The following is a 27,476-nucleotide window of genomic DNA, read 5'->3' on the forward strand; positions in this document are numbered from 1 at the left end:
ATATATATATATATATATATGTATTTAGATAACTGTGTGTGTGTGTGTATGTGTGAGGGTGGGGGTGGTTGGTGGGTGTTGGTATATGTATAAAACGGCACAGTCCTACTGAGTAACAGTAACGTGTCAAGATTTGCAGCAGTGCACCAACAACAGCAGTAAGACCCGTAGACTGGAGATAAAGGTGGATGTAGCCTCCATGACGTCACCCACACAAGAGTGGTGTTGAAGCTCAGAGTGAGCTGCTCCACCATCGCCGTCATCTCAGTGTCTGACTCCGCCCCTAACTCCCAGCTGATCCAAAAATGGTCAAAGAGGAGGGGTGTGTGTGGAGCCCAGACTTTGGTGCATAACAATTTGAGACAAGCATACGCTCACCCACCTGTCACTCAAAGAGGCCACGCCATCAGTTTAAGCCATAATAAAATGGGTGAGTTATATAAACAGGTGTCATGAGGGAGAAAATTAGCTTTACAGACCAAAACTGTTTTTGTACCAGGCTGTAAACATGTTTATTTCTGCTGTGAAGTTGGACATTTTAACATGGGAGTCTATGGGGACTGACATTGTCATTTGGAGTTTTGGGTTCCTCAGTGTTAGCTTCATTTTTCAGCCCCAGAGGTTGATGCTTGGGAAGAACACTACGAGTTCGGAAACATGGAGCTGGTAAACATTTTGCAAATGTTGCATGAGGAGGGAAATGCACTTGACCTGTTTATTGGACCTCAAGGACACACACAATACCGTTTTAGTGAGGGACACTGACTGGGAACATAGCTTGTGTTTGTTGTTAAGAAGAAATCCTTTGATAGTCTAAACACAAGCAGCCGTACCTAAAATTTTTATGTAAAAAGCTATCAGAAAAACAAGTATTCAAGCTCAACACCCAGCTCTCCTGGAAGTCGGATAACATCATCCATACAGTGGAGCGTCGTCGTGGCAGCATCATGTTGTGATGTAGTCAAATACAGAGAGGTCCTTGAAGAAAACCTGCTCCAAAGTCCAGGAGACCTGAGACTGAGGCGACGGTTCACCTTTCAGCACAGACAGACAGACGAGTCTACGACGGAGTATTGGGGCCACTGTAGGNCCCTTTGTGCAGAACTCCAGACACTGTCTGATGAACACCAGGCACTGCTCATCCCCAGGCTAATACCATCTCCACAGTCAAACATGGTGGTGGCAGCATCACGCTATGGGAGGCTTCTAAGCAGCAGGAACAGGGAGACTGGTCAGAACAGAGGGAAGGATGAATGCAGCTAAATACAGAGAGGTCCTTGAAGAAAACCTGCTCCAAAGTCCAGGAGACCTGAGACTGAGGCGACGGTTCACCTTTCAGCACAGACAGACAGACGAGTCTACGACGGAGTATTGGGGCCACTGTAGGATAACAAAATAAAAAATAAAAAAATGATGGAGGCAGGGGAGGGGGGGGTTATATTCTGACACGCAAACCAAACTAGTAAATAGTTGTTTTCTTCTGAATAGGCCCGGTTCATTGTCTCTTCAAAGTCTGGATGTTTATGACATCACAGTGAGTCTGGGCTGAAGTCACGAGCGTTTCCTTCTTGCTAAATCTGATTGTAAAGCATAATTTGATTAGGTCATCCACTGCTCATCTAATACACAACAAGCGTCAGCATCTGTTATGTGATGAGGTTGATCCATCTCTGCACAGTGACGTGATGTGGTTCCTCAACAAAAGTTCGTTTCTCATATATTTGTGACTTTAAACTCAGAGAACTGCTGATTTTTTTTTTCTCACATATTTATGACTTTATAATCTCAAAGAATATCCAAGTTTTTTTCTCTGAATATTAACTCCTCCGAGGCAGATTTTTTTTTTTTTTTTGTCCTACAATGACCCTCGTACGTCGTCGTACAAGTCTGACTTCCCTGGAGTGGCCGAACCAAAAACCAGACCTGAACCCCCATAGAACATCAGTGGAGAGACCTGAAGATGGCAGCTCAGACACTTCCCATCCAATATGACGGCCTGAGAGGATCTGCCAGGAAGAATGAGATAAACTGACCAAATCCAGGTGTGCAAAGCTCATAGAGACTCACCCAAGAAGCTGAAGCTGTACCTGCTGCCAAACACGCTTCTACAGAATCTGAATTAAAGGCCTGAAAACATTTGTTAGTGAGGAACTTCAGTTTTTCAGTTTTAATACATTTGTTAAAACTTTCTATGAATGAACTTAGTGTAGACTGATGGGCAAAAATGGACATTTTATCTATTTGAAATCAGGGCTGTGTGATGTGACCAAACAGACCATTACCATGATTAAAATCACAGATTTCTCTGGTTTGAGAATTGATTGAAACATTTGGGAAAATGTAAGAACACAACTCAACAACATATAGAACACAGGTCTAGTTGTTTTTAGACATTTGAATGTGGAAAAGTTACAAATCATAACTTTAAGTGGACCTGGAGTTCACTACTGTTTTTGCGAACTACTGTTCTCTAGGTCAGGAGTGAACCTTGACCTTTAGATAGTCCCTGATTTTTAGTTTGACTGGAGAAAAGTCAACATATAACCATTTCTTCTTCTATTGTTAAATTTGCAGAAACAAACTCACAAATCAAGTGACAAATCATAAAAACATTTTTGTATCAATACTGAAACAATCCAGAATACTGAACAGTCTGTGATGTCTGACACTGTATCCTCACGCAGTGCGTCCCAAATTACGGGTTGTGAAAGCAAATCAGGTGATGTCACTGTATCTTTTGCATCTGCTCATGACAGCAGTTCTGTTGTGTTCCAGTCTTTGCACCAGCACAGAGCTAAATTTACTCTGTTTTGGCGAGACTGGAAACATTAAGATTCCTCTGCTCCGTCGCTCACATCAGACCTCATGTGAACCCCATGAGCACAGCAGGGGCATAAATGCCCTCCTGCAAGTAACAGTTAGCGTGTGTAAGTGTATTTGCCACGGGTGCTGTGGTCTGAGGCTGAGGAAGAGAGACAGGGTCAGAGTATTTTTATTCCAGAACAATCTCATGTTTTGTCGCTCACTCACATTCCCCCAGATCAGATTTCTTTTAAATGATGGTGTTGAGACTGACGGCATTTTTGAGGTTTTCTCCCAAATTTGTTTTTCTTTGCAGAAACGGTGGAAATAGCAGATTTGGTTTTGAGATGGCAGACATGTCATGCACAAACACTTACAATACAAACACACACTTTCGCACACATTCTGGATGCACAATTAAGCTCAGATATGTCAAATGACTGCAGTGCGTGATATATAGACTCAGCTGTAGAGTCAGACAGATTATCTGAAGGTTTGTGGAAACTGAAGAATGTTTGTGTTAGCAAGAGGGCTGTAGTTTGAGTTAAAGGGGTGATCCTAAAATAACTAGATGGCCTTGTGAAAGTATGCAGCAAAGTGAGGGAGCAGCAGACGAGCTGCAGGAAGTGATGGATCTGTGGGACTGACGGCGAATATATGTGACTGTTTTCCTGCTTTTACAGTTTCAGACTCCGTTATTTCGACAGTCTGTTGGGTCCTGATTCACTTTCACTGTGGCAGTACTGGGGATACTAGGGGTCTGTGCCAATACCATGATCCTCAATACCACGGCAAAAAACAGAAGACAACAGCACACACACACGCACGCACACACACGCACACACACACCTTGATGTAGCCAGTGTGCATGCAGCAGTTTAAACTGACTAACATGGTGACAGACCCATGGTGTGAGAACATTCATTTAAAAGTCAGTGTTTCATTTAAACAGACTGAACAGTGATGGCTGTAGCTGCTAATGTTCTGAGCACCAAGCTTGTGTTATAAACCGTCGCTACGTTAGCCTAACCAAGCTAACGTTAGCCCACGTTGTGGGTGGAGTGTCGTTACAAGCGATGTCAGCTGTCACAGTTCACAAACAACAACGGTAACGTTTCAGGACATGAACGTGTTGACGACATGTTGATGTGAAGAGAACAACTGAAACTCTCTCAGCCTGAACTCAGTGAACAGATCTGATGTCTGTCTCTGAGCTGCTCACAGAAGTTTGAGGCGTTTCCTCCTGTGGCATCGTTTCTTCGCTGGCTTCTGGTCGTCTATATGATGATTCATGTCAAATAGTTTTGTGGTGGAGTGGCTCTCTGATGATGGCAGCGGCCACTGAGACATACAACCAACGGGAAGAAACAGCATCCAAACTTTGGCAGAGCTCTGGTTTTTTGAATGAATTTGTAAATGACACAGCCATATTTACAACACTGGAGAGCAGCATGGATTTCCCATCTCCGCAGGACCAACGCCAACTGACATGCACTCGGTTTATAAAGGCTCCAACATTACCCACTTCCAATACAAAAAAGGGTGGTGTGTATAACAAGGCTTACGGGAAGTAGATGCATTATGTAAAATGTACCTTGACACAGTTCTTTCAAAAAAAGCATATGATATGCTCAGACGACCTTTACGAACCCCAAACAAAATGAACAAACCAAAAATGAATCTAACATGATGCATTAATCAACTGAACAGTATCCATCTTTAATTAATACACCACAAAGAATCACTAAACAAATACCTAAACTTAGATGTCTGACTTTGGGAACGCGGGTGAAGGACCTGTGCACCTGTTTAGTGAGGGGATGCTTGCACACACTAAGAAATGAAAGTAAAGGAATGAACCTAAAAAGGTACAAAGGCTTTGTGGCTCCAGCTGCACCCTCGCAGGGTTCAGCACTGTACCTTTGAACATTGGTACATGTTTGTACTGTCTTGTCTGAACCTCTAAAAGAACATTTCTGTACCCCGAGTGACAAAACTGTACCTTTATGTCCAGTTACAAAAATATACCTGGAAAGGTACAGAATTGGTATCTTTTTTTCTTTTTTTTTTTAAGTAATTTTTTTTGGCATTTTTGCCTTTACTTTGATAGGCACCTTGAGAGAGAGACAGGAAAGTCAGGGAGAGAGAGAGGGACATGACATGCAGCTGTGGGTTGGGCTAGAACTCATGGCCGCTGCAGTTAGGACTAAACACATGAGGCACGTGCTCGACCAGGTGAGCCGCCGAGGCGCCCCCAGAGTTAGTACCTTATGAGGCGCAGTTGGAATGACATGTCATTTTGGAGCTTTTTTAAAAAAAAAAAACTGACAATCAGTTTACATCTTTTAACAAAATTCTAACGATGTAAACTAATCCATCTTCAGTGCATTTCAGTGTATAGTTCTGATAGAACTGATTTGTTCCAGCACATGAGAAAAAGCAGCTTTTCAACATTAACCTGAAGCATAAGACGTGAGGAGCCATCCTCTCACCGCTGAGTGCAACCGAGAGAAATTTCATTTTGGTTTCAGACACAAAACAGGAACAAGGTTCAGTTACAAAATGCAAATTCATGACTCACATACTGTATTCGATTTGATTCATTCAGTGTTTTAACGCTGGCTTTGTAAGCCTTCCTCATGACCCCACATTATTAAAACTATTACAACAATGTAAAGACTAGCTGAAATGCACAGCCAGCTGTTGTAAATGAAGCTGATAAAATGATTCCAAGACCAAGACTTGAATGGAAATTGTCACCTATTTTATTACAGCAAAGCCAACTCTCTATTTAAATCTGCCTGAACCTTCATCTGGTTAAAAGTATTATGTTCCCTCTGCTGTCAGCAATGATTTTGTACCTGGCTCAGTTAACTCAGGGTTTACCTGTCCAGGTACCAGCTTGTTCTCGTCAGAACAATGAATAAAGTAACATGACATGAGACAAAACGATGTTACTTGCAGGTTAATTCAGTCAAGACAGCGAGGTGAAATGTAAAGAATATGATCATAGTTTGTTAGCGAGAAGTGAGGTAATCATACATCACGCACCTATTTACACATCACTGCTGTAAATATTTACCTCTTAGAGGAAGGAACGAGTCTGAGTCTGAACGCTCACACATACGAGCAGCAGATATCAGTATCTCTGGATCTCTCAGCAGGCTGTGTGGGTGCACTTACAGTGTGTTGATGTGTCATCAGTGCCCTGAGCGGGGGAGGATAGTGCAGGCCAATGTGTGTGGGCCCGTTGTTGCTGCCAGAATGTACTCTGAAGTGTATTTTTCAAAGTGTTGAATCCTCACAGATCCAGAAAGATCATCAGAACGTCGCAGCGTCCGTGTGCGGCATGTGTTTCCATTCAGAAGTCATGTCATCAGCAGGGCCAGGTTTTATCACTGGTACACTGAAATGTGTGAACGTTGGTGTGTTTCAGGTGGAGCAGTCTAAAGTGCTGATTAAGGAAGGAGGGGTTCAGCTGACACTCACCATTGTGGATACACCAGGTTTTGGAGATGCAGTGGACAACAGCAACTGGTGAGGAGTGTGTGTGTGGTTTTTTTTTTTTGGTTTTTTTTTTTCCAGAAGAATGTGTGATCAGATTTTGCTCTGATCTGTTTTTCTCATCTTCCTCTGCCTGATAATCTTTCCTCCATCTTCGCAGCTGGCAGCCAGTCATAAACTACATTGACAGTAAGTGTGAGGACTTCCTGAATGCAGAGTCGAGGGTGAACCGCAGATCCATGCCGGACAACAGAGTCCACTGCTGCCTGTACTTCATCGCACCCTCTGGACACGGGTAGGTGCTGCTTGGGGTGACGGTTGTAATGAGATGATGTAGATGTAAGTAAGTGGAGTCTCGTGTCACGGTAACTGTGACTCATTATAATAGCTTTGATGCAGTAAGTTGAATCAGGTGTGGAGAAGTTCAGTAAATACCTGGAGCACGCATAGCTGCCTCGAACACAGGCGAGATGGTTAAAAGTCAAAACGCTGCCAGTAAAAGATCAATATTAAGCAACCGCTTTCACATTGGAATCAGTTTTTTTGATCTATTATTTGTGTAAAAGTATGAATTAGTGCAGTTTTAAGTTCTAAATGTAAATCTTCACTTCACACAAAAACCAGCAATTTTCAAGCAGCAGTTGTCAAGTGGGAGGATGGTTGTGCTCTTGTCAAGACTCTTCCTTTATGAGTCTATTTGTAATCATGGCTCCTGTTAACTAACAAACATTCTGCACAGGTTTCAATCACAGTGCAACCAGTGAAATCAGCTGGTGAAGTGTTAAAGTGCGATGAAAACCTGAAGAATTCGGAACTTTCTTTGGCTTGGTTTACTCTGAGGAAAAGTCTGTGGTTCCACCCAGCTCCTTCTCTTTTGCAGGCTATGAGGGTATAGTGAGTGTGTGTCTGTGCCATAGACAAGGAGGCTGCCAGCCAGTGTTTGTGACCCACAAAGGTTATATAACCCAGTTCTGCTCATGCTCAGTAGAGTTCTGCTCTCCATCACTGAATCACCCAGTCAGAGTGTAGGCCAACAGAGGCAGGCCTCTCATCTCAGACAAACACACTCTGTCTCCTGACATCCTGCACTGTCCCAGAAAGTGTGTGTGTGTGTGTGTGTGTGTGTGTGTGTGTGTGTGTGTTCACTTGGCATCGCTATATCTTCTTCCCTGTCTCTCAGTATAGCTGCAGAACCAGTCTTCAGTTCAAATGTGGAGCTTTCTTACAACCTGATAAAATGATATGGCTTCACATAGAACTTGCGCATCTCTTCCTCTGGATGAATGTAATAACTTGGAGGATGTGCTGCTATTATCAGGTCAAAACAGCCTGAGCTGCACTTTGTGAAGAGTGCTCATTAGGAAATCTCAGCATGCTAAATTATCAAATATGTTTTACCGAGCCAAAGAAAGTTATACATACAGTAAACTGTTGTACCAGCAATTAAACAATAAATGTGTAAGTGCTAAATAATAAAAAAGGGAGAAAAGATGAATAAGAATCTAAGAGTGGAAACATAACTCCGATAAGGAGCCCAGCCCTTTATCTTCCCTCTTAGATTTCCTCATTTCCTGAACCGCTCCTGTTTTCTCGTCCCCGACCTTTCTCTCACTCATTTACTCTTTAAGTAAAAAGAAACAGTGTAAACATGGGTTGCAACTTAGAAACCTCTACATGTAAGGCATAAAATAAGGGGGTTGCCAGATCCTGCTATATTGTGGGAGTCTGCTTTGTAAGACCTAAGCATGCTAAATTAAGGTGAACATGGTAACGGTATATCTGCTTTAATGTTGGCACTGTCATAGTGATCATGTTAGCCTGCTGATTTAGCATTTAGCTCAGTGCATATGCAGACAGACCTGTTCTATATTGGAAGTTCTAAGGAGACAATACAGCGCTGACTGCTGTCATGACTTTTACATAAAAGTCAGTGTAAAGCTGCCATCATAGGTGCATGACTGTATGGTTTTTGCATAGTTTTTGAAAAGTGCTCTATAAGTAAAGATTATTATTATTATTATTATTATTATGATTATTATTATTTAGGGCTGCACAATTAATCAAAATCTTAATAACAATATGGCCAAGTGCAACATCCAAATTGCATTTTCAACCGGGGCTGCAATTTTTTAAAGGTAAAATGTGTTATGTTGTTCCAGAGACGCCTCCACAAATCATATTCTCCAGACGTAAAGGAACATGTTGGTTTGGTACAAGACCAACAAAAATCACATCATCATTATTTTTAACTTTTTATGCCTCCGTGCTGGCGACAGTCAGAGCAGGCATATTGTTTTCGGGTTGCCTGTGCGTCCGTCCGTCCCATTCTCCTGGACATGATATCTCAGTAACATCGGGATGGAACTTCTTCAAATTTGCCACAAACATTCACTAGGACTCAAGGATGAACTGATTGGATTTTGGGGGTCAAAGGTGAAAGGACAAGGTTACGGTGACCTCAGAAAACATTTTTTAGTCACAACTCAAGACTTCACACAGCAGTTATGACAAAATTTCAAACCAATGCTTCATATTTTCTATGACTGTGGATAAACAGGGATGTGACCTGAAACTAGTCTGAGTGGAGGAGGCAGAGAACCACCAGGAGCTGATTCTAGTTTTCAGTGAAAATGAAATGCAAAAGTCATATGAATATCATTCTTTTTGCATATCATGGAACCCTATCATTACTATTATTATATTATTATTATCATTATTATTAGGGGTTTAAAAGGGTTTAAAACTGAATTATGCTGCGAAACGAGCAGACCATGATGTCCATTTAATAAAATTGTGCAGTTGCCCTTGAGCTTTGGACAGTGCAGTAAGTTTACTTCACTCTACGGATATTTGCCAGAATATAGTTTCTAAGCAAACTGTTAACCACCTCTGCAACAGCTGTAGAATAACAGTTTGCATGTCGCTGCCTCCAAAAGTCTCTGACATGTGACTGTAAAATTTGAACTCCTGCCTGAGAAGTAAACTTCATCCTCATGTGTCCAGGCTTGGCTTTGGGAGAAGACAGGAACAGTTCCAACAGTGAGTCCAGCCTTCTCTCACTGCTGGTCAGATAAGTCCCTGTCAGTGTGCAGAGAGGATTTATAGTTTAACCCTGAAAGGAATAACATTTTAAGATCACGCAAGTTCCTGGACAGTCAGTATCTTCACCAGTCCTCAAATCTCCCCCTCCCTCAGACCAGACGCTCTGACTCCAGTTTTATCTGGGGTCACATTCAGTCCAGCGCTCCTTACGCCGCATCATACACTAACCTGACCCTCTTCTTACCAAGTGGTTCTTTCACACACTCTCTGTGTCCCTCTGTGAACTAGTGAACCACTCAACAGCTGTTTTGTGCCTTCTTCATGCTTCTGCATTCCTGAGATGTGTGATTCTCATCCCCTTTATCAGCACCCATTACACACAGAGACGCACACAGAACCAAGTCCACACGTAATGTGTCATTTGCATGCAAGACAGATAAAAATAACTGCATCCATAGTCACACTGGACCAGAATCCAGCCATGTGCAGTTCATGTTTACATACTTTTCTCCCATTGTGCTGCACATACTCACACTCCTACACACTGCCCACAGCAGCAGCCAGAGCCTCACAGCTGAATATGTCATTCACACAGGGATGGAGACCCCATGGAGGTATTTACAAAGATAATCCCTCATTAACTCAATATGACATAACCATGAGTTGTCACCGCAAACAAATAAGACGAACAGTCCGTCACGCTCGGGTGGCTTCACCGTGTCTTTGCTGTAGGCCACATGTCATTGCACAGTTGTGGTTGGCCCTCTGCTGGTGACCCACTGAACTACATTTCTTTAAAGCCATGCACGGAGGAAATACAGTGTGGCATTAATGATTCTTGTAAATGAATTCTTCATGTACAGGATGAGTCACCATGCCGGCCTGCTGACCCACATAAAATAACTTTATTGTAAACAACCACAGGTCCATCTCCCTCTATAACATCTTGTCACATGTTCAGAGATGAAGGGCCCAAAGCTTATCCCAGCATGCACTGGGTGAGAGACAGGGAACAGGTCGCCAGTACATTTATGAACAAAGATTGAGCCTTGTTTCTTAAACGATGAACTTGTGAAGCAAATGATTGAGTTGTTGATGATGTAGTTCTTACACTTCTCTCTGTCTCCCCTTCAGTCTGAAGCCGCTGGACATTGAGTTCATGAAGAGACTCCATGACAAAGTCAATGTCATCCCTCTTATTGCAAAAGCTGACACTTTGACCCCTGAAGAATGCCAGCTTTTTAAAAAACAGGTATTTGTATTTGTGTTTGTATGTATCACATGAGAGGGACGGGCAGGGCTGCTGTTGCACTCCAAACTAAGCTGCACAGATAATAATAGTAATGTGATATCTTATTTAACTTACTACAAACAGCATGTTTATGCAAAACAATAATAGGCATGTTTGGAAATATGTTTGCTAGCTTTGTTAGATGAAGATCAAATGTCAGGGACCGAGCTGATGGACAGGGAGATACAGGGAGTTTTTGAAAAATAATTGAAGTCCATATTCATTCACAAAAAGCAAAAAAGAAATAACAAAATACTTCTAACCATAACTCTGGGCCCATGAAAGAACAAACCTCAAGCACTAACAGATGTGAACTTAACAGCACAAACTGACTGAAGCATAGGGAAACATATACAGTGGCTGATCAGGCCATTCAGACACACAGAGGATAGACCAAAAGACAAACTACAGTTTAATGCTGCCCCATATTAACTGAGGAAAAGTACTGAAACAAACATAAGAAAAATCAAACTAGAAGATGCTGGAGGAACATGATGCAGTCCAGTTACTCATCAACACTGTTTAAGCAGGTCTGATGGAGCTGGGACTCCTTTTGATGGCCAGCCAGGAAACTCCAGCAGCAACCTCCACAGGAGGTGGTAACAATTAAATAACTTAAGTTTATGAAACTAATATAGCAAACCTGACGGAGAAAGTTAACTAAATCTGTGCTCCTCAAATAGATAACTGTTCTGTCAAATATTGCGAATAAAGCTGTGTTTGTTATATCAAACCAAAACCTGTGCGTACAATTATTTATCTGTTTGCATATGTAGAGTTTGAGTGTCATGCTGAGAAAGAAAGACTCCTGAACTAAGTCAATAGAACAAATGAGAAGAGTTACCACCACGCCTTTGGTTTAGTGTGTGGCTGCTGGTGTGTGCATCACATCATACTACTCTCTCACATGTGCATCAAGTATGGAGGCAATTTAGCCTACACACTGGATGCAGTTTTTATATTTAATAAAAAAGATGGATAAACTCCACAACCTGTGGTAGAGACACCTCTGTTTGTGTACGGATTAAATAAACTAGACACAGTGTGTTCATCAATGAGCTTTTGGCTGTTTAAACCTCCTTCCATCCTTGCCATGCCAAGATAATCCAAAAAGAAAGTTAATCAGTATATTTTACCTAATAGAGAAATGAAATCCTTTTTCAAATGGATTTTACAAATGTTTGCAGGTCTACACTGTTTGTGCCTGTAACCTTTAATCTGATGATTTTCTCCCTTCTTCAGATAATGAAAGAGATACAGGAGCACAAAATCAAAATTTACGAATTCCCCGACACAGAGGATGACGAGGACAACAAGCTCATCCGAAAGATAAAGGTAATGGACCAGAGAGTCATTTAAAACATCAACAGAAACCTGAGCATGAAACCCTGGAGCTGACATATTTTTCCGGTCAGCAATGACTGCGTGTGCATGATTGAAGCCTGGTCACACCGAACACATTCAGTTCCACAGAATTACTGTGTCAGTGGATTAAATTGCAACGGCTAAGTACATTTTCTGTGTGGAATTGAACTAAGTGAGTCCAAAATGGAGGAAGCCATTGTAGCTCATTAGCTACATTTCACCCTCCATTATTTCTCAACGGCTCAACAAAAAAGCTAACTGTCATTCAACAAGTTTGCTAGCTTGGAGGACTCTTTTCACTCTTCAGTAACTCCGACAACATAGATAGATAGATAGATAGATAGATAGATAGATAGATAGATAGATAGATAGATAGATAGATAGATAGATAGATAGATAGATAGATAGGGTAAATTCGTGATTAGTGCTAGTATGTTCGTGGCCACCACTTGTGCTAGTGTTTCTCCTGCAGTGTGTTAGCTGTTAGCTTGTCAGCCACAGTAACTCACTCCACATTACAAAGTCTCTAGCACTGCCTGTTTTCAGAGGAGACGTGGAGACATTTTGCTGGGACTCTTTTCTGGTGTGACCACTCACTGTATGTAAATCTGACACAATTGACTCAATGTAGAAAATACCATGTAAATGCTTCAGTCCACTGCACTCAAGTCAGGAGTTTTAATGTCAAAATACTTGTGCACAATATGAGTATCCCAACCCAAGCACTCACACAGTGAAGTCAAATATAACTGTGATGTCAGTTGTATCTGACTGAAACTGAGCGGTCATCCAATCAGGAGAGAGCACTGCTCCATCCACAGGTAATAGAAAGCTGTGTGTCTTCCCACTCCAGGAGAAGATGCCCCTGGCAGTAGTCGGCAGCAACGTCGTTATTGAGGTGAACGGCAAGAAGGTCAGAGGTCGCCAGTATCCATGGGGCGTGGCAGAAGGTAGGTTCACTGCCAGAAAGGAAAAAAGGAAAAACACAACTTGCAATTAGTAGCCAAGCTGCTAAAGCCCAGATGATGAACATATCAGAGAAAAGTGAAGGTTTATGAGGCAAAGCGTTTAGGTTCTTTATTTTTTATTTTGACATTACACGCTGTACGTCATTGCACCTTGGCCAGACAATGACAGATGTGAGAGAGAGGCTGAGGCATGATGGAGTTTGGAGTTTGACATGTTTGCGAATGTCCAGCTGTCACAGTTCTTTCTTTGTTGGAATGGATGAAGCATGATATTCCTGAGCGTGTGGGACACAGTGCATGCTCTCCACTACGACCCCCTGTATCCACTGAATGTATTAACTACCGGGTAATACAGCGACTTGTCAAAATGTTAACTAGGAAAGAATATTACTGGAAGTTTAAATCTTACCGGTTGGGTCTAATTGCTGGAGTTGAGTGTGTTTTATTAGATGGCGATGCTTCAGGTGATAAAATGAGTTTGTGGTACTTGTTTGTGGTAGAGTTTACAGTAACATCAACAGGTGGACTTATTGTGGTGGTCCAGCTCCATTATCTCCACACCACCAAGGTCGTGTTGCTTGTTTATCCACAGCAGCTCTTTTATGTTTCAGGCTGTTGTGTCTGTTCAGTTGTCATTTTCTGAGCCAGTGAGTGTTACTTTAGTTTATATCATCCAACCATAGTCGAGATGCTTCTGCATTTAGCATCTTTCTTGATTTATGGGGGGGCAGTTTGTGATAAATCAACCATGGACCTCATGGACCAGGTTCACACCACAGTGCTTCCAGCTTTTCCCCATCAAACACAAATAGCAGTGTTCAGAGTTGGTAAGTCGGTGAGGAGGGGTCATGAGTGACACCTGCTGGTTGGTCAGGGCGTATAGAGGGGTTGGGATTTGGGGGATAGGTTGGCTGCGGTCGAAAAGTGAAGTGAGCTGAAGTATCTGAGCAGCATCATGATCACAGCTGCTCCACTTCTCTAAATGATGAGGAAAGGAGCTTCAGTGCTTCCTATCTTATCTCCTTTAGCATAGGAAACACTGGAGCTTCCTTTATGAAAGGAGAAATGCCGTCCCACAATTTGTTCCTTCCAGCAACATTTAAAACAATGCATCACTGTAGTTTCACCACAGCAGAGCCACATAAATGTAGAAACATCAGAGCAGCTGTTTTATGTTTGTGACACGATCCAGAACTAGTAGTAGTCTATACGTAGATGTCATTTCACTAAATCCCCTCTCATTGTGTAAAGCACTGAATATGAATTTTCTCTAGTTAACAATTGTATAAAAATGTCAAAAGTGAAACTCTGTGTTGAATATAATTTATTCTGACCTCTTGCTCAGTTCCTTATTTTTATTCAATTATTATTTTAATGGCTCAACTTTCTCTGTTTATATTTTTAGTTCATGTTTTCTTATTTTGACATTTCTGTGTTTGTTTGTTTATTGTGGCTAGGAAGGAGAATTATCCTCCATGTGTTTAAAAAAATTAAAAAAAAGCTTAGTCAAAGTGAAGTCAGATTATTTTCCTAAGTCCTTGTGAATTCTCCTTCAACATCTTTCCTTGACCTCATGACATTTTCCATCGAGGTCGAGGGGAAGTGGTTAGAGAAGGAGATTATTTTTGACTTTTCGGCCGCAGCCCTTGACTCTCCCTGCAGTGCAAGTGCTTGGCTGTCTACACCCTCCACAGGCCGAGGGCCGTAGGACAGAGAAAATGAAGAAAAAGCTTTTGTTTGAGTTAATTGGGATGTTTGTTTGTTTGTTTGTTTGTTTGTTTGTTTGTTTGTTTGTTTGTTTGTTTGTTTGTTTGTTTGTTTTTTATAATATTTTGGGGCATTTTATGTGATGTTCATCGCTTGGCTCTGTAAGGTGCCAATAGTAGAGAGATGACAGGATACAAGCGAGAGATATGCAACAATGGTCCCCGGCCGGATACAAACCAGGGACCTCACAGTTCATCTTTGGCGCCACAGCGTCGCCCCGGTAACATTACAGTTTGACAAGTATGAAGTTAACTGGCAGTTATTACATCGTTAGCTGATAACACCCACCTTTATTCCCCTTCAACACAAACAAACACACATGCACACCATCTTGATGACAGTGTTGGTCTTGACACTGGCAGGGATCCTGAAAAAGGAGGATCACCATAGTGCATTATGGGATATGTTGTATCAGTATTGCAGCAAGCGCTGACTGACCCAGCTGACATCAGACAGACAGCTGACATCACCATTAGCCAAAGTGAAGAGTTGTTGCTCCTCCTGGTGTTTTCATTTGTGTTTCAGTCCCCTGAAAGATGATATGCTGTATCTATCTTTATATAAAGTAATTTACCTTTGTTTCTCTGTGGTTGACCGTTTATCAGTCTTTCACTTTTCATTCTTTCTTTTCTCTCTTTTTTTTTTCTTTTTTCTTTGTCTATTCTTTTCCATGACTGACAGAGGGCATTTTTGGTAAACAAAACCATCTTTCACTTTATTTCAACCTAATTTCCCCCCCCCCCCTCCTCCTCCCTCCCAGTGTCCCCTGTTTCTCTGTGGTTGACCGTTTATCAGTCTTTCACTTTTCATTCTTTCTTTTCTCTCTTTTTTTTTTCTTTTTTCTTTGTCTATTCTTTTCCAATGCTGGCAGAGGGCATTTTTGGTAAACAAAACCCTCTTTCCCTTTATTTCAACCCAATTTCCCCCCCCCCCCACTCCTCCTCCCTCAGAGTGTCCCCTAAACTCTCCATCCTCCCTCTCCCTCCACTTTTCTGTTGCTGTGCTGTCTCATCATTAGGCTGATGGTCAAACCAATGCTCTGATCAGACTTGGGCTGAATACTTAGTGAAACCTTCCCGAACACTAGACTGCACCATATTTTGGAAACATTTGAAAACAAAGAAGAACATGGATATATTAAAATGTGAACATATTATATTTTGAAATACTAAAGAACATAGACCAAAAAGTCATGTGTTCCCGACTGAATGTAGGCCCACGTGCTCTTTGCTAACACTTAGGACTTAAACTAATGCTGAATGAGCCTCTAAAGGTGACATTGTCCAAAGTAAGAAGACCTCACCTTTTTAAAAACAGTCTTGTAGCAATTATTAATATAGGACACCGTTTAGATTCTTATATTTTACAAATATACTGTTGGATTTACTCTTGAGTGGGATAGTACTTCTATGGTAGTGTCCCACTGGCCTGGGTTTATTTTAAAAACAAATCCATTCAGTTCTGAACACAGAACTTTACATTATCCTCTTATCATTTGGTGTAAATTAGAGCCTTGCCAATATATAGGCATGGCTGACATCAGCTGATTTTAGTTTATAACAGAAATGTTTAGTAATGGTGTATATGTAAGCCAATGAGTATTAAGAAATTGTTGTAAAAAAATCCCCAATATTCTGCATGTCAGGGTAATTTAGAGACAGTGTTGCTGTTACATGGTTTGTCCACCAGAGAGCACTGCCAACTTTATTATGAAAGGTTTAGAGGTAATCTCAATATCTTGATCACAAATCACACATTAAGGGTTCCTTATTAAAAAAAAAAGGTGTCATTGTTTAAAAGTAAATGTTGGTGGATATGCAATAATACTTGCTTACTATATATACACAATACTATACTTCTTACTTCTCTTGAGATACTGCTGGTTGCAAGGCAACACTAAAACAGTGTGCAGTACATCTTATAAGAAAAATCTATACCCACCAAAGAAAAGATGAACAAGCTACACCAGAACAAAACCCAACTTGCATTGCCATCCCCATACCTCCATCCAGCTGTCCTTACTGTCAGTCATTATGTCTATTCTCTGCTGTCCTTACTGTCAGTCGGCATAGTGTACGTCAGGTGTTAGCACTGAACAAAAGAGCTAGTGATCTAGCAGCGGGACACATGAATGATTAGTTTTGTGCTCTTTGTTCTTTTCACTTAATTCAAAAGTCAACCCATAAAACGACCTTTCAAGACCTCACTGAACGTTCACTGTAATCCAGAGCTATTGCAACTTGGGTCTTATTTGTCATAGTTGAGACTGAGCTTTAGCATCTCCCCACAGTGTTTACTGAGATCTGGGAACAAGGTGACATTACTACAATGAAGTTTGACAGGGTAAGAGACATGAGCCTTGACCAGACACCAACAGTTTGCCTTGATTATCCAAACCATTCTTACCTCTACCAAGGAGGTGATGTTTTCACCCAGCATTATACAAAATGTTCTGAATGGATTTGCGCTGAACGTGGTGGAGAGAGGGGTCATGGGCCAGGGAGGAATCCATTCAGGGCAGATCAGGATCATTTACTATGAATTTGAATTTTTTATGCCTCTGAGCCAATGACAGCCAGAGTCTGTACATCCCATTCTCGTGGACATGATATCTCAAAGACGCCTTGAAGGAATTTCTTCAAAAATGGCACAAACATTCACTAGGACTCAAAATTAATTGATTAGCTTTTCGTGGTCAAAGGTCAAAGGTGAAGGCGACCTCATTAAACATGATTTCGGCCTTGTGAACACAATATATCAAGAACTCCTCAAGGGAATTTTTTTCAAATTTGGCACAAATGTTCACTTGGACATTAATTAAGTCTTGTTTTGGTGTATGTTGACATTAATCCCTTGCTAGGTTTTTGCTAACCTGGGGATGTGTTTAAAACCAGTATGGTCGTCTGACCGCTTGTGTTTCTTGCTCCATCAGACATTTTGGTGATGTCACTGTGTTCCCAGATCTCAATTAACATGGCGAGCATAATGTTGTTATTACTGATAAATACAATGACTGAAATTATAAAAATAAGACCATGGCTGTAATAAATGGAAATTATCCTGTAAGGTGCATTTGATGAAATTTGCTTAACATGCATCTTTGAATTTCCTGTCAGTCTGGAGTTCTCAGGAGGTTAAAGCTCTCATACACTCGGTTGTTTTGTCCCAGGTCTGATGCTGTGAATAGTCATGGAGAAAACTAGAGGCTGTTTGGTGCTGAAGCTCCAGCTGCAATAGAAACATCACTCTAATGCGGTGGTTCCCTCCTTTGCTCCTGTGGTATGACATGCAGCAGTGCCATTTAATCTCAGCTGCACATGATTCAGCTCACTGTATGGTGTCTGAGCTGAATCAGTTGTGTTGGTGCAGGGTGAGAACGGTGTGTAAGCCTCAGTGTATCACCGGACCAAGGACTGGGATCCACCACCCTAACACATTGCTTATAGGTTCATGAGCAGTTAATGGTGAGCTAGTGTTTTTCGCAGAAAGGCATGTAGCAGCTCATTTAAGTCATCAAGATAACACGTGGCTTGGTATCATGAATTCTCACTCATTAGCATACTTGGAATTTTAATGAAAGACTTTTATTGTAGAAACATGGCGTTTGTAAAAAGAACTCCTGCATATACATACACACTTGCTGCATGTTTCAAATAAACAGTTGTGTGGTCTTGATTCATCAAACCAATGCAGTTCATCATCATGGCCTGAATAAACTCTGCTGGTAGACCAGGCACTCAGGCTCAAAACACCTGATGGATGGAGACAATTTTCCATTAATGTGCATGTCTCACTGATTGACAGATACACACTGAAGTGATGTGGATTAGATAAAAGAACCGAAGTATGCATCAGGTGTTTTCTGCCATTCATCAACAAATAAGTTGTTTACTATTAGCTACAACCCTTTTTTTTTTCCTATGACCCTTGACCCCACTTAGGTCCTCCACTTGTTCCCTCATTGAGACTGTCCACAGCTGGTCATGCATAGATCCTCATATAACTCCCCCTCCAATAACCACACTCCCGCTACAAGCCTCTTTAGCCAGTTAGCTTGCACACATGCAGGCTATGGTGTTGATCCGGGCCAAATCTGGGATCAATCTGGGCCAAACATGGGATTGGTTCCAATTGGTACCAGACCAAGTCTGAGCCATAATGTACCCAGGTGCTCCAGACCCAGATTTAGCCCCACGCTGGGCACAGACAGTAACTGAAAAACCATACCCCTCCCCTCCGTCAGAGCTCCCTCCTCTAGAAGAGACAGGAGGTCAATGGCTGGCTTGGGATGCCAAGGGGCGGGACTTCTTAAGTTTCATCAATGGTAAGGTGTCCTCCTTATTCGCCCCCCTGATGATGATTGACTGCCATTTGGGGGAAGGCTAAGAGGAGGCTGGAGATCCGCCACACACATCCTGAACAGGAGTTTTGCAGTCCTTTTGCAGAATCCCATGTGACCGTGTAACCACTTCTTTGTTGTTGAGATGAAGACTCACAATCATGTAACTGTTGAAAGAAGACTAGTTCTGTTTACTGTTGTCTGACCAAGAACTCCTGCTTGTTCTAACTATGTGGCGTCTGTGGGTCCGACAGTGACGGGCTGTGATCAGATAGGAGCGTTTTGCTTCTGCTCAAACACACAAACTCAGCTGTGAGCCTCACTGGTAACACAGATCAGGAGTGCACTGAACATTCATTCTCATTGTGTATCGCTCTCATTGCAGTCAGGTGGCAAATAGCAGAAGTGAGCAGAAGTGAACTAAAATGCAAACACTTGGTCTGGTATGACCAGTGGCTTATCTTGGCTAATGGCTAAAGTTAGCAAATGTTAGCTGAAAATTGCTGTGTAACTCACATTGTAGTGTCAGTTTGGTGGCATTTTAATCATTATGCCTCCGCGCCTGTGACAGCCAGAGCCGGAGGAGCATAACGTTCTCATGGACCTGATATCTCAGTAACACCTTGAAGGAACTTCTTCAAATTTGGCGCAAATATTCACAAGGACTCAAGGATGAACTGATTAGATTATGGTGGTCAAAGGTCAAGGTCACGGTGACCTCACAAAACACAGTTTTGGCCTTGTGAACGCCATATCTCAGTAAGGTCTCAAGAAATTCTCTTCAAATATGGCACAAACATTCACTTGGATTCAAAGATGAACTCATTAGATTTTGCTGGTCAAAGGTCACAGTATTCTCACATTCTCGTGAATGCAATATATCAGGAACGCCCAGAGGGACTGTCATCACGTCTGTCACTGTGACATCACAAAACACGTTTGTGGCCATAGCTCACAAATTCATTCACTGATTATGACACAATTTAAATCAAAAGTCTATAAGGATAAAATGAAGTGATGACATTTTATATCCAAAAGGTCAAAGGTCAACTGACTTCATAATGACGTCATAATGTTCTGCAAAAACACCTCTGGCCATTATTACAGGAAGGCAAGACTGTGACCATATTTCCTGTAAGTTGCCTGACTGGCGGAGGCCTACAACCACCAGGTGGTGATTCTAGTTTTCTACTGGTTCTGCTGAACATTTAAATGCACAATGTGTGTAGCAGTGTAACTGTAGCACAAGTAAAGGAGACGAATAAAGTCAGCTAATTATTTCCATAATGTCAGATATACAACTACATCTGTCTAAAGTTAACTGACAGGTAATAGCCACCAAGCTACTGGTCAGACCTGTAGCAGTTAAACCCCAGAGTGTGTTGATGTGAGCAACTGCTTGTTTTATTACTTATGAATTCAGTGGTGTCGCTGCCTGTTCCGATCCGGAGTCTGTTCCAGAGAACAGAACGTTTGACTACAGGTCACAAACATATGACGACAGAGTATTAAGGCCACATTGAGGAAAAAAAGAAACCTGAAATTTCAAGAATAATGTCACAATATTTAGAGAATTAAGGCATAATTCTGAGAATAGAATCATAATATTTCAAGAAAAAAAAGTCAAAATATTACAAGCATAAAGTCGTAATATTAAGAGAAAAATGTAAACTTTCGAGAGAAAAAACATAATTTTTTTAATATTACATCAACCAGTCAAACAGGTGAAAGGACAGTCAGTGTCAGCCTGAGCTGCTTCTGGCAGCTGCTGTTTGTCTGTCTAACAATAGAATAGACTCAGTTTCTTCACAATCTTTTCAATGTCCTGATGCTGATGAGCGAAAAGATAAAGTATTTCCTCATTTGTGAAACCTAAAGTACAACTTCACAGGATGCTTCATGTTCCTCATTTTAAAGCTCCTGATATTTCCCCTCTAAAACAACAAGCAACTTAAAATGATCACTATTCTCATTATATTATAACTTTATTCTTGTAATATTAGGATTTTATTCTCAGAATTGTGACTTTATTTTCATATTATGACTTTGTTCTCGAAATTTCAGATTTTTTTCCCTCAACGTGGCCCTAGTTCTCCCTTGTACAAACATGTCTAAACAACAAAGGAAGAAAATAGCTGCACAGCAGAGGCTGGCAGCAGAGTTTGTTCTTGAAGTTGTTCTTATGGAGACTTATTTTCTCCAATCCACCCGGATTAAAGTTTCAGTTTCATATAAAAAAAAAACATCCTATGTGATCATGGCCTGAAGTCTCTTTCCCCTTTGCTGCTTGTCTCTGTTCATGTGCTGCTGCAGCTGATAAAGTAGTCTGGCTTTTTCTACTGTCGCTTTAAACACCTTGCTCTCAGCGTCCCCCTCCCTTTCTGACTGATGAATGAATGACCTTAACATACCATAATATATGTGTGTTTGAACAGTGAGGTCTCCTTTATGATTAGTGACATTCATTTTAACTCGGTGTTTTGCTTATATTTTTTGTCTGTATGACCGTTATAGGTTTTAGCATGTAAATAACACACACTACTTTCGAACTGATTTTACTCACCACAAACACAGTAACACAATGGTTCTGCTGGGACTGCCTCTGTATGTGAACACATAGCCAGAGATAAACCACGGCAAGTGACAGCCATTTACCCAGAGTTCATTTCAGTTATTTAGCACCTGTGAAGTTCTGCTGTGTGGACAAACATCTGTAGAAGCTCAGATATTAATGCTTGCAGTTCATTCTAGCTCAGTTCCCCTTCAGACCAGACGATGATTGTTCTGATGATTCTTACGAGAGGTGTTGATGTGTAATAATTGTTGGTATCTGCGTGTCTCTCCTCCTCCCTCTCTGTTCTCCTCTCTCTCCCTGTGTGTTTCAGTGGAGAATGGGGAACACTGCGACTTCACCGTGCTCCGCAACATGTTGATCAGGTGAGACGCGTTCGGATTTTACAAACTTCAACTCATGAACACAAAATGATTTACAATCCTTTGATGCATGAAAACAGTTTTAGTTTTAGTAAGCAAGCAAAACTTTATTTATACATTTATATCTCACTCCAGGTGGAAGCGCAATGTGCTGTGCAAACCTGAGTTATCGAGGAAGCTGCAACCACAAAAACTATGTGGAGAGTGTAAAGATAGAACATTAGACACAAATTAAAACAGACACATAAATGATATGTATGGATTAAAAACCATTGATAAAATAAAATAATTAAGACCAACAAAAAAATCAGTAATTTTTTTTTTTTTTTAATTAAAAAGTAGAAATAGAATGTGATTAAATAAGATCATAATTGGTCAAATAAAAATAAGAAATATAAAAACAATAAAAGGAATAAAAATAAAATAAAATGTTAAATTAAGATCAGCAAACCAGACGACTGGAGAGCGCAGCCAAAAAGAAAAGTTTTGAGTTCGGATTTAAAAGATGATAGTGTAGCAGCACTTCTAATATGATCAGGTAACATGTTCCAGCAGCCTGGAGAATAAAAGCTGAAGCAGTGCCACCAGTTTATGTGAAGACATGAGGAATAACCAGGACCATGTATGACCTTAAAAACAAGCTTTAAGATTTTAAAATCAATTCTAAAATTGACTGGAAGCCAGTGTAACGACCTCAGTACAGTTCAATCTGAAAAGAGACACCAACAGCACACAAGCTAGGAACAGTCAAACAAACAGTCAACAATTAACTATAGATACAATTAGCTAGAAATGAGTACAGCTCTGGTTTGCTTTTAGCACGGAACCTTTGTTGTAAAGGAATTTATATCTGGGGTTAATTTGATTTCAGTTGGTGATGTGTTCACAGCCCTTTATGGAGAAGGCTGATTGTCCAAATTTAGATCTTCAGTGTGATATTTTGCAGTTGCCATTCACCACGCTCCTACTTACTGTCACTTCTTGCCTTTGGATATATCTGGAGAGAGACTCTGGAGCTAAACTGTTGATATATTTATAAACTAATTTGAGAAAGCAAAGATGCATGAAGCTAATCTTGTTGAATTCAGTGGAAGGTTTAGCTTGTTTGCTTATAGATGAGCCTCCTCCTGGCTTAAGGTCCCTGATTTGTTTCTTCTTTCTTCCACAGGACCCACATGCAGGATCTGAAGGACGTCACCAACAATGTCCACTACGAGAATTACCGCAGTAAGAAACTCGCTGCCGTCACCTGTAACGGAGTGGACACTTCCAAGACCAAGGGGCAGCTCACTAAGTACGGCCTTGCTCATTAAACACACAACTTTTCTGCTACAGCTTTTCTTGGTTATGAGGTGAACAAAACATTTCTAAGAATTAGAGTTTTACCGTTAGCCTGGCCCCATCCCGGAAAACAAGGTCAAGACTAAGAGCCTCACAAACAATCTAATAAGTGAAGCAGAGTTCTTGGTGGGGGGGGGGGTCTACAAAGTTCTCTAATAAACTGTTGAGGTCGCCTCTGACGGTTCAGCCTTTCGGAAGGCTTTGGAAGTTTCAGTCATTGTTATGCTATATATAGAAGAGAATTTCCTCTGGCTCGCCTCCTTTAGGGATCTTTATGAAATAGGAGCCAATAGGAAAGCATTCAGACTCCCTTCTCTCCAAACATACAGCACCTCTGTAGAGCAGAGAAACCTCACAGCTGAGGAGGATTGTTCCTACCTAACTTCTCTCTCTCTCAGGCTTGGGCTTCAGTAATATCAAATATCAAAATAATGTTTTTTTCTAGTGTTTGTCTGTTCTGCTGCCGAGTCCCGCCCACATTCCACTGCTTTGCTAGGTGTACGTTGAACCTTGTCATGTGACGAATAAAACCATGAACTGCTATTTAGTGGCAGCATTGCTTATACCTGAAACATAAAATACAATAATATGATTATGGATTATAGAGAAAAAAAAACAAACATCTGAAACATGAAATACAACAAAAAAATCCACCCTCCATTACCAACATTATATTTTTCCTCAATGTAAAATCTGCACACAACACTGTGTGGCGCTCATTGGGATCATTTTTAGGTCAGTTTACTTGAGGCCAAGGATAGAATTGAATGAATGAAATTGATATTAGAAACTCTGCATTTAATTATTATTAGATTAAAAATGATTAAAAATTAGATTAGTTTGGGGTTTTTTGGGTTTTTTTTTCTTTGTTTTTAATGATTTATTGCTTGGATAATGTTCAAATCCCAAGGACAGTCTTTAAACCTTTATATCACCTGTTTTGTACCTGCAAATGTACATTAATGTAATTTTATAATCCTGTGTTACTATGAAAATGAGCACTGATACAACAGTTCACTGTATGTATAACTTTGGCTCAATAAAACATATGAGATCATTAAAAAAAAAGAAACCTTTAACATTTTATGAGGAAACACTACAAGTGGATCAGTTATGTCACAGCATCGACTGTAGACTGTAGATCCCTTGCCTCCTACCAACAGAACCCCCTCAGTGGCAGAGTAGAAGGGGGCTAGCTGCAGGGCTGAGCGGGCTCTTCGAACACAGCCTCTGTCCGGTACACTGGTTCTAACTTCTGCCGTCTTCTTTTCCATGATCAACAGGAGTCCCCTGGCACAGATGGAGGAGGAGCGCAGGGAGCATGTGATGAAAATGAAGAAGATGGAGGCAGAGATGGAACAAGTCTTTGAAATGAAGGTTAAGGAGAAGAAGCAGAAACTGAAGGATTCAGAGGCTGAGGTGGGTTTGAGGATCAGTGTATGTGTGTGAGGCAGGGACAGGCAGATGGATGGCAGCACCATGTGGCATCATAAGCTCCAAGCTCCTGTGACGTAACAACATTATGTGAGCTGTCTGTAATATCCCGTGTCTTATTCAGTGTTGAATTTTAAAGTTGGGAACTTCCCCTTGTGGAACTGCGTTTGAAACCATATTTGGCTCATGTAGATGATTATCATTATCAAATCGTGTGTGAGACTGAGTGCATCAAATGTTGTTTCCCCTCAGCTGGAGCGACGCCATGAACAGATGAAACGGAACCTGGAGGCACAGTACAAAGAGCTGGAGGAAAAGAGACGAGTGTTTGAGGACGAGAAGGCCAACTGGGAGGCTCAGCAGAGAATCCTCGAGCAGCAGAAACTGGACGCTTCCAAGTTAGTAACGCTCACACTTTTCAAGAGCTGACGTACAGCTGACGAATGCAGAATGTCTACTGCTTGATACGTAAACTATCTTTTGACAAAACGTTTGGCATCATTTTTCTCAGATCAGATGGTAACCGGATCTTGTTACAGCTGAATTTCCCTTAACTTTTTCTAACCTCTTTCCAACATGCAGTTACATAATCTGTCACCTTCGCTGAGATTACCAGTTACCAGTATGAATGTTTACAGCTTCACTGCTCCACCTCATTTATACAGAAGCTAATGTCGAGATCACAGAATAACTATCCCATTATGTCGAGGAAAACAAAGCTCTGTTATCAGTTATCTTGAGACAGGCCAGGAGAATTATTCCATGATCTCGAGATATGTCAAGATAAAGGAATAATTAGCCCGTTATCTGGAGATAACAGGATAATGTTAATATTTATTAATAGTTAATAGTTTGGCCCTCCTACAATTCAGCACAAAATCTACCATGGAATATAGATGAATGACGATTATGTGAATATTCTTTTGAGTAATTGGTGCCGTCACAGTTAATGTATCCAAGCTAACACACACAGCGCCGGGTGTATGAAATATGACACAACAGTGCTGTTCATTAAGTTGTGATTGATTCTCACCCCTTGAATGCAACATGGATTGTTTCTGCAGCAGAGCACCTGAGAGCCTGAACTAACAATTGTGGTGGCACGTTGCCACTACAGGATAATGAAGACAAGAGAGAAGTTATTAAGTCACTTGGGAAGTTCACAACAGTGTCTAAAGATTGCAAAATATGAGCCAACATTAGCCACCATGAGCCAGTGGTCCTGCCAGACCAAGTAAGGCAGTAGCAGCTGTGAGGGTAGTCTGTCAGCTTAGGGTGTTCTTTATCAGCTTCTGAATGAAACAAGGACATGTTGTTGTACATGATAGTGAAGTAATGTTCTCTTTCTTCATTCTTGTTGTTTCTCACACAGGACAATGGAAAAGAACAAGAAGAAAGGAAAGATCTTCTAAAGAGAGACACAACCTGTTCCTTCAGTTTTACACAAACTCATTTTTCCTCATCCTCCCTGAAGCTCACATCTACTGTGGCCCTCAGAGCAACACACGCACGCACACACACACACACACACACACACATTCTCTTTCTTCATTCTTGTTGTTTCTCACACAGGACAATGGAAAAGAACAAGAAGAAAGGAAAGATCTTCTAAAGAGAGACACAACCTGTTCCTTCAGTTTTACACAAACTCATTTTTCCTCATCCTCCCTGAAGCTCACATCTACTGTGGCCCTCAGAGCAACACACGCACACACACACACACACACACACACACACACACACACACACACACACACACACACACACACACACACATTAAACTCTCAACTCATTCCATAACATTCCCGTGTGTTACATTTAACTTGCACCACATGTGACATGGACACCATTATACACACATTCACACATGCAGATGCCCACAGCAGCCCACACGCTTGTCTCTCTCTGCAGGGTTTTACTGTGTTTGTTGAGACTTTTTCATTTTCTTGAGGAATGCATGTGTTTGTGAAAATCTATTTTCCTATATTTCCTGACAAAGAGGAGAAGCCCGAGTTCCTCTGAGCGTACAGTACTGAGTAAACACATGGCAGGGACCATGCATAGCCATTTGTACACATGTAGTCGTCTATGTTCTCTAGATATTGGTAGATATGCAGATAGACATACTGTCTCCTTCTTCAATGCTCCTTCTTTTATTGTTCTCAAAAATGTACACAAGCGTAAACCTTTAGACACTCGGTCAAAACAACGTCTCAGAGAGTGTGTCAGGAGAAGGGGGAGTGTATGTGAGTGAAGGTAACTGAACCAGGTGGCAGCTGTGGAGGATGAAGTCAGGTGGAATTAAGGCCCGGTCACACTAAAAAAAGTGGCTCTTCTTGGGCCAGGCAATTAACTGGTAATGAATTAATTAGCAGGCAACACATTAGCCAGCCAGGAACATGCTAGTGCTACTTAATCACAGTAGCTTGTTGAACTTGTTTATATGTTCCCAGTGCTGGGCCCTTTGCTTCACCCTGGCATTTCATTCATTCTACACCATTTCTTTCAATAGAGAGTTAATAAAGGTGAGGAACAAAGACTCTTGAGAAGGAGCTTGCTAAGTATTAGTTAGTCGATGGTACAAATACTACTACTACTATAAAACAGTATGTTTGCTAACAGAACTTAGCAACTTAGTCCCATAAGGAATCAGTTGTCCAGTTAACAAATGCATCTTTTAAAAGTTTGC

The 27,476-nt window shown here is 41.2% G+C and overlaps 1 protein-coding gene across 4 annotated transcripts in view; it reads left to right on the forward strand.

Moving 5' to 3' along the window:
* Positions 1-26,290, forward strand: part of LOC111238825 (septin-7-like) — a 78,351-nt gene extending 52,061 nt beyond the window's left edge. For 2 of the 4 annotated variants that reach the window (XM_022768518.1, XM_022768519.1), the window contains exons 4-14: positions 6,239-6,339; positions 6,467-6,601; positions 10,483-10,600; positions 11,882-11,974; positions 12,858-12,954; positions 15,421-15,432; positions 21,964-22,015; positions 23,181-23,306; positions 24,637-24,772; positions 25,040-25,185; positions 26,160-26,290. In XM_022768518.1, coding sequence (XP_022624239.1) covers positions 6,239-6,339; positions 6,467-6,601; positions 10,483-10,600; positions 11,882-11,974; positions 12,858-12,954; positions 15,421-15,432; positions 21,964-22,015; positions 23,181-23,306; positions 24,637-24,772; positions 25,040-25,185; positions 26,160-26,199 — 1,056 coding nt within the window. In that variant the 3' untranslated portion in view covers positions 26,200-26,290. The remainder of the gene's footprint in view (positions 1-6,238; positions 6,340-6,466; positions 6,602-10,482; positions 10,601-11,881; positions 11,975-12,857; positions 12,955-15,420; positions 15,433-21,963; positions 22,016-23,180; positions 23,307-24,636; positions 24,773-25,039; positions 25,186-26,159) is intronic. The other 2 variants (XM_022768520.1, XM_022768521.1) reach the window with 1 other exon arrangement.
* The last annotated feature ends 1,186 nt before the right edge of the window (positions 26,291-27,476 follow it).

The sequence above is a fragment of the Seriola dumerili genome, unplaced genomic scaffold (assembly GCF_002260705.1).
Source record: "Seriola dumerili isolate Sdu_G_001 unplaced genomic scaffold, Sdu_1.0 BDQW01001690.1, whole genome shotgun sequence".
NCBI lineage: Eukaryota > Metazoa > Chordata > Actinopteri > Carangiformes > Carangidae > Seriola > Seriola dumerili.